The 7,623-nt window shown below is 47.9% G+C and overlaps 1 protein-coding gene across 1 annotated transcript in view; it reads right to left on the reverse strand.

The window, feature by feature from the left end:
• LOC121873594 (ligand of Numb protein X 2-like) overlaps positions 1-2,956 on the reverse strand; it is an 88,095-nt gene extending 85,139 nt beyond the window's left edge. The window contains exon 1 of the mRNA XM_042377236.1: positions 2,196-2,956. Coding sequence (XP_042233170.1) covers positions 2,196-2,295 — 100 coding nt within the window. The 5' untranslated portion in view covers positions 2,296-2,956. The remainder of the gene's footprint in view (positions 1-2,195) is intronic.
• Between the last annotated feature and the right edge of the window lie 4,667 nt (positions 2,957-7,623).

Genomic DNA, 7,623 nt, shown 5'->3' on the forward strand with positions numbered 1-7,623 from the left:
AGGGAAAAAGAGAGGGAGAGGGAAGGAAGGATCGATGGATGGAGGGAAAAAGAGAGGGAGAGGGAAGGAAGGATCGATGGATGGAGGGAAAAAGAGAGGGAGAGGGAAGGAAGGATCGATGGATGGAGGGAAAAAGAGAGGGAGAGATTACAGAAGACAAGGTAGATCCAGTAACCTTGTATTCCTCAGTGAGTGACGCCACGTGTTCACTGGCTGCCTGAGTTGTTGACCGAAACAGGAACTAACTAAGTGCTCGAGGACCAAGACGAAATTAATATACATCATAGTGACCTTCCACCTCCTGACCTGTTCCACCTCCTGACCTGTTCCACCTCCTGACCTGTTCCACCTCCTGACCTGTTCCACCTGCTGACCTGTTCCACCTCCTGACCTGACCACCTCCTGACCTGTTCCACCTCCTGACCTGTTCACCTGTTCCCTGACCTCCTGACCACCTGTTCCACCTCCTGACCTGTCCACCTCCTGACCTGTTCCACCTCCACCTGACCTGTTCCACCTCCCTGACCTGTTCCCACCTCCTGACCTGTTCCACCTCCTGACCTGTAGACCTGTTCCACCTCCTGACCTGTTCCACCTCCTGACCTGTTCCACCTCCTGACCTTTCCTGTTCCACCTCCTGACCTGTTCCACCTCCTGACCTGTTCCACCTCACCTGACCTGTCCTGACCTGTACCACCTCCTGACCTCCACCTCCTGACCTGTTCCACCTGACCTGTTCCACCTCCTGACCTGTTCCACCTCCTGACCTGTTCCACCTCCTGACCCCACCTCCTGACCTGTTCCACCTCCTGGCCTGTTCCACCTCCTGACCTGTTCCACCTCCTGACCTGTTCCACACCTCCTGACCTGTTCCACCTCCTGACCTGTTCCACCTCCCTCCTGACCTGTTCCACCTCCTGTTCCACCTCCTGACCTGTCCACCTCCTCCTGACCTGACCTTCCACCTCCTGACCTGTTCCACCTCCTGACCTGTTCCACCTCCTGACCTGTTCCACCTCCCTGACCTGTTCCACCTCCTGACCTGTACCTCCTGACCTGTTCCACCTCCTGACCTGTTCCACCTCTGACCTGTTCCACCTCCTGACCTGTTCCACCTCCTGACCTGTTCCACCTCCTGACCTCCTGACCTGTTCCACCTCCTGACCTGTTCCACCTCCTCCACCTCCTGACCTGTTCCCACCTGACCTGTTCCACCTCCTGACCTGTTCCACCTCCTGACCTGTTCCACCTGCACATTCCTCTCTCCTCAGGTCACCTCACCTTACACACGGGTCCCAGTCCTTAGTCATTTAGGCCGCGCGCTCTATCAAGGGCCAGAGTACCTGTAAGACAAAAATCCTTCATTAACTTAACCATCATCCTTAAGTTGTCATTGATAGTATCCTTCACTTAATAGGATTACTTAATACCCTCGGGCGCCGTTAACCTTAGTGAGAGTGGAGTCTTCTGAGATGGTGACTTTATTCTGGGGGCCTTATTTAAGATGTGTGTGTGTGTGTGTGTGTGTGTGTGTGTGTGTGTGTGTGTGTGTGTGTGTGTGTGTGTGTGTGTGTGTGTGTGTGTGTGTGTGTGTGTGTGTGTGTGTGAGGTACATTACAGTGTACCTCACCGAGTCAATAAAGAGAATCCCAGAAATTCCTTCGGTGCCGTAACCTTTGGCAACAGGGAATTCTTCGGAGCCAATTTTACCTCCAGTGTTCTCCAGGTAAACCACAATACCGAGTAACTTTGTTCGGTTTATTTTATTTATTTATTTTCAGTTGTATAAGGTAGGCCTCGGGTTCATTCATCTCGTAAAGCTGTAACTTGAACAGTGTCCCAGCCTGACGACTCTTGTGATCTTATCTCATTAACCGCGTCTGGTGAAGCTACACGGCGTCTGGGGGTTGCCAGGGCAACTGCTACAAAGCGACCAACTTAATACAACCAAGCCGGAGGTGGGGATAACGAGCGGTCCTGGTGTACCTCTGATCATACTGCCAGCCTGTTGATGTTGTGCGTCGGGGGAGACCAAGTGCCTACCTGTAGGGTATGCCGACCTGTAGTTACCTGGGTGGCTCAGTATGGGTGACCAACATTATACAGGAAACATACATAATGATATAGTTGTATGTACATTAGAAATAGGGATAAGACTGGCCATAAGGCGAGACAAAGAGAAGTGTTTTACTCACCGTCGGATATGACGTGTATGTTGAGTCTCTTGTTGTTCTTCTCGACGACACCCGAGCGGCCGGTCCACCCCCACCTGCCCACCTCGTACACGCCCACCATGCCGCCTGCCACCGCCCACACGCCCACGGGCTGCCCTACCAGCCCTCACCACACGAGGAGGCAGGAGGGTGTATGAGCGAGGGTGTAGGACGTCTCTTAACTCTCCGGGCGGGTGATGGTGTCTCTGGCTAACATGGTGACACCCTTCGTCAGCACAAGTCACGTCATCAAGTCATGCTGACGGTGCACTTTACACCACATATATTATTATCTGTCTTTAGTGGGAGCCAGTGATCACGGGACACACACACACACACGGGGTCAGTGAGGAGGAACTTTGGTGACAACAGCTTGAGGTGATCACTGAGGGACGCCACACTCTTTATACCATATCATGTTCACGTGTTCTGTACTGTACCCTGAGGAGAAACAATACCACCATATTATTATTATTATTATTATTATTATTATTATTATTATTATTATTATTATTATTATTATTATTATTTTCTTTGGTAGTTTTATCACATTTTAAGGAAGTTGTCGTCACAGTTATTTTATGTTGACGTATTTTTTCATCACGATTTCCTTTCTCATTACTCTATTCACTTGTCTGTTTATCTACGTATTCTGTCGATGTATCCGTCTTCTTGTTCTCTCTTCTTTACATACATACATACATACATACATACATACATAAAGGGAGGAGGAGGGGTCTTGAGGAAGGGGGTAGAGGGGAGGGGAGGGTTCTTGGGGAAGGGGAAGGGGTAGGGAACTTGGGGGGAGTGGGAGGGGTAGAGGATCTTAGGGAGGGGAAGAATTAGAGGGAATGGGGGAGCTGTAGAGGGAAGGGGGAGGGGAGGGATAGGAGGAGGGGAGAGATAGAGGGGGAAGGGGAGAGGAGGGGAAGGGGGAAGGTGTCGAGTCAATATTTTCTTCTTCCGTTGCAATTTTTCTGATTGCAATGGGGAATGCTCAGTCATCAGGCAATACATACATACATACACACATACACGGTACATACATACATACATACATACATACATACATACATACATACATTTACTTGCACTTTCTCGTTGTGTTTTTAAGGGGCGGAGTTTATTTTCTGTATTTTATTAATATTTTTTGTCGTGGTTTATCGTTTTTTGTCGTCGTGGTTTATCGTCGGTTGTCGTCGTGGTTTATCCTCGTTGGTTTGAGTTGATATGTTTTAGTTTTTTTTTTCATGTTTGGATGTTTCTTTTTTTTCACTTTCTTATCTTTCAACTTTTTTCTTTTCCTTGATTTGTTTCTTGTTTATCTTTCGTTAAGTTTCTGTCTGTCTGTCTGTCTCTCTCTTGTCAACCCTAAGGAATAATACATCTCTCTCTCTCTCTCTCTCTCTCTCTCTCTCTTTCTCTCTCTGTCTCTCTCTCTCTCTGTCTCTCTCTCTCTCTGTCTCTCTCTCTCTTAGTTTTGTGTCCGAGGAGGCAGCCCGTATCTCTCTGTCTCTCTGTCTCTCGCGAAGTCCAAGGAGAGACCCAGCACACACGCGATCTGGAAAGGAGAATTGAGTGCGTTAGAAAAGGGAGTGTGGTGGGTGGGGGGTGGTATAGGTGGTAGTGGTGGTGGTAGAGGTGGTGATGGCGGGGATAGTGGTGGTGGGGGTGGTGGTGATGGTGGTAGTGGTGGTAGAGGTGGTGGTGGCAGAGGTGGTGGTGGTGATGGTGGTAATGGTGGTAGAGGTGGTGATGGTGGTGAAACACTCTTAAACTTTACCTGACTGCCATTAATAATCTTCCTAGTCTGGTTTGTTTATCTTCTTAAGGTATTACAGCTTCTATAATTTCCTCTCTCTCTCTCTCTCTCTCTCTCTCTCTCTGGCTTCACCTACTATTAATTTTACCCATTAATGTCTCGATTATTATTCCCCTCATCACCTTATTTATGTGGTTAATGTGTGTCTCCCCTTCCTCTCTACTTATCTGTCTGTTCATCTCTCTCTCTCTCTTATCCATTCCTCCTCCTCCTCCTTTCTTCCACTCTCTCCTGCTTCAATATTCTTTTTTCTCCTCCTTTCTTCCACTTTTCTTCTCCTCCTCTCCTCCTCCTTCTCCTCACTGTAATCCCCTCTCCCTCCCCTCCCCACCCCCCCCCACCAAACCCCTCCCCCGACCCCTCCCCCCCCACCAAGCCCTCCCATACCCACCGACTTACAAGATACCTGGGCTGTGGTCTGTCTGCTCCAACTGCCCCCCCCCACCTCCCCACCCTCACCCCTCCACCCATCCTCCCCCTCCCACCCCAGCCTCACCATCACTCACCCCCTCTCACCCCACTCACCCTAAGGCAGGTCATGCATGTTTTACTGTGTTAAACCAACAGGGATAAATAGTGTGGCTTTTGCCCTTCTTGTGCATCACCCGACACACACACACACACACACACACACACACACACACACACACACACACACACACTTACGTTTGACTTTGTTTTATTCTGAAAAAATATTGAAAAGGGAAAATAAAAATTGACCAAAGTTGTGTGTATGTACGTGTGTGTGTATTTTTTTCTACTAGCCACAGGTCAGAGGTCAATGGTCATTAGCGAGGGAATTAGTAAAGGTTACATCTATTTGTGTTTACTAATTACTCTTAATTAATTTGCATTGAGGTTTTTGTTGATCGTTTGTGTCCGTTTTTCTTCTTCTCTTTCATCACGTTTTCTGACTTCCTCTTTTTGTTATTGTGTTTGTTTAGGTTTATTGTTTTGTTTGTTTGTTTTTCTCTTCTCAGTCGTTTTATGGTCATTATTGCTCTCTCTCTCTCTCTCTCTCTCTCTCTCTCTCTCTCTCTCTCTCTCTCTCTCTCTCTCTCTCTCTCTCTCTCTCTCTCTCTCTCTCTCCTGCTCTTCCTTCTCCACCCTATTTATTCCTGTCTATTCTATACCTTTTCCATTATTATTACTCTCATTCCTATACCCATCTTCTTTATTCACATTATTCTCTTAACACCTTTTCTCAACACTATCTTTATCACTGTTCACTCTCCCCTCTGTACGTTTAGTGGTTCTTCTGTCATTCTCTTCCTCCTTTTCCAATTCCATTTTCATTGTTTCCCCTTTCCTCACCCCCTACCGATTTTATTTTGTTGCTTCCTCTCTCCTCCTCCTCCTCCTCCTCCTCCTCCTCCTCCTCTCCTCCTCCTCTCTTTCCTCCTCCTCTTCTTCCTCTCTCCTCCTCCTCCTCCTCTTCCTCTCTCCTCCTCCTCTTCCTCTCTCCTCTTCCTGTCTTCTTCTCCTCTTCCTCTTTCCCTATTTATCCCTCCATTCTCTCTCTATCTTTTTACATCCCGATTTCTCTCTCATCTCTTCATATTCTTTCGTTGCTTCCTATCTTCCCTCCCCTCCGCCCTCCTTCCTTCCACTTCCCCTTCCCTCCCTCCCTCCTCCTTCCCTCCTCCCTTCCTCCTCCTCCCCTCTCCTCTCCCCTTCCGTCCCTCTCTCCTTCCCTCCTTCAACCCCCTCCTCCTTCCTCCCTCTCTCCCATTCCTTCCTCCTTCCTTTCCTCCCTCCCTCTGCTCCATTTTCTATTGCCGCCTCCTCTTCTCCTTCCTTTATCAAGCGTTGCTTTACGAGGTCGTTGGTCTTCATAATAGGAGAAGCAATGTGACGTTAAGGAGAGAGAAAGGAAAAGAAAGAGAGGTGGTGAAAGTAAGAGGAGAAAGTGGGAAGAATTTACGTGATGACGGTGGTAAGAGGGTGAAGGAGGCGAAGAAGGAAGGAGAATGAATGGTGATAAGAGGAAGAAGTAGGTTTAGAAGGACTAGGAGGAGGAGGAGGAAGACTAATGATTAAAGAAAGTTAGATAAAGAAGAGAGAGAGAGAGCGAGAGAGAGAGAGAGAGAGAGAGAGAGAGAGAGAGGACAGAATGCATTAAAATTAACTCCTCTCTCTCTCTCTCTCTCTCTCTTTTTCCTATAATTTCTAATTCATCCAGTTCTCTCTTCTTCGTTTCTTCTTTCCTTCCTTCCATCCTTCCTGCTTTCATCGTTTCCTTACTTTCTCTTCCCTCCCTCCCCCATCCCTCCCTCCCTCCCTCCTTCCTTCCCTTCATCCTTCCCTTCCTCCCTCTCTCCTTCTCTCCCTCCTCCCTCCCTTCCTCCCTCCCTCCCTATCTCCCTCCCTCCCTCTCTCCTTCCCTCCTCCCTCCCTCCATCCTTCCTTCCATCCTTCCTTCCCTCCCCTCTCTCCCCACCCTCCCTCTCCCACCTCCCTCTCTCCCACCCTCCCTCCCTTCCTCCTTCCTTCCCCTCCCCTTCCCTCCCCTCCCCTCCCCTCCCCTACCCTCCCACGCATTTCAGCATCTACCCTCCCTTCCCTCCATCTACTCCTTCTTTAAACCCCTGTAGTTCCTTCACTCCGTCCCTCCCTCTCTCCTTCCCTCCTTCCATTCCTCGTGTGTGTGTGTGTGTGTGTGTGTGTGTGTGTGTGTGTGTGTGTGTGTGTGTGTGTGCTCCACCTTAATGCCACTGTAAAATAAAACACCATGACTCCTAATTCACCATGATTTTCCTCCAAGCAAATATTTCTTACCTTAACTAGCGCCAAGAGAAAGTAACTAGTGACAAGAGAAAGTAACTAGCGACAAGAGAAAGTAACTAGCGACAAGAGAGAGTAACTAGCGCCAAGAGAAAGTAACTAGCGACAAGAGAAAGTAACTAGCGCCAAGAGAAAGTAACTAGAGACAAGAGAAAGTAACTAGCGCTAAGAGAAAGTAACTAGCGACAAGAGAAAGTAACTAGCGCCAAGAGAAATTAACTAGCGCCAAGGGAAAGTAACTAGCGCCAAGGGAAAGTAACTAGCGCCAAGAGAAAGTAACTAGCGCCAAGAGAAAGTAACTAGCGCCAAGAGAAAGTAACTAGCGCCAAGAGAAAGTAACTAGCGCCAAGAGAAAGTAACTAGCGCCAAGAGAAAGTAACTAGCGACAGAAAGTAACTGGCGCCAGAAAGTAACTAGCGCCAAGAGAAAGTAACTAGCGCCAAGAGAAAGTAACTAGCGCCAAGAGAAAGTAACTAGCGCCAAGAGAAAGTAACTAGCGCCAAGAGAAAGTAACTAGCGCCAAGAGAAAGCATCTAGTTAAGGTAGAGTCTCAGCGTAGTTTAAGCACCCCCTTGACTGTTAATTTACCTGTTAATTTACCTGTTAATTTACCGCCTTAGTTCATAATTATCCTCTTAAGTGTTCCATTCTTGCCTCCTCATTTACGAGAGGGAAATTAACATAAAAAAAAAATGGTATACAGTTTGGGTCGAGTCTCTGTGTAAATAAGACGCCATTTTGTTTGTTTGGGTCGAGTCTTTGTGTAAATAAGACGCCATTTTGTAGGTTTGGTTAGTTTTTGTG

This window comes from Homarus americanus, unplaced genomic scaffold (genome assembly GCF_018991925.1).
Source record: "Homarus americanus isolate GMGI-L3 unplaced genomic scaffold, GMGI_Hamer_2.0 scaffold22688, whole genome shotgun sequence".
In the NCBI taxonomy this organism is placed as follows: domain Eukaryota; kingdom Metazoa; phylum Arthropoda; class Malacostraca; order Decapoda; family Nephropidae; genus Homarus; species Homarus americanus.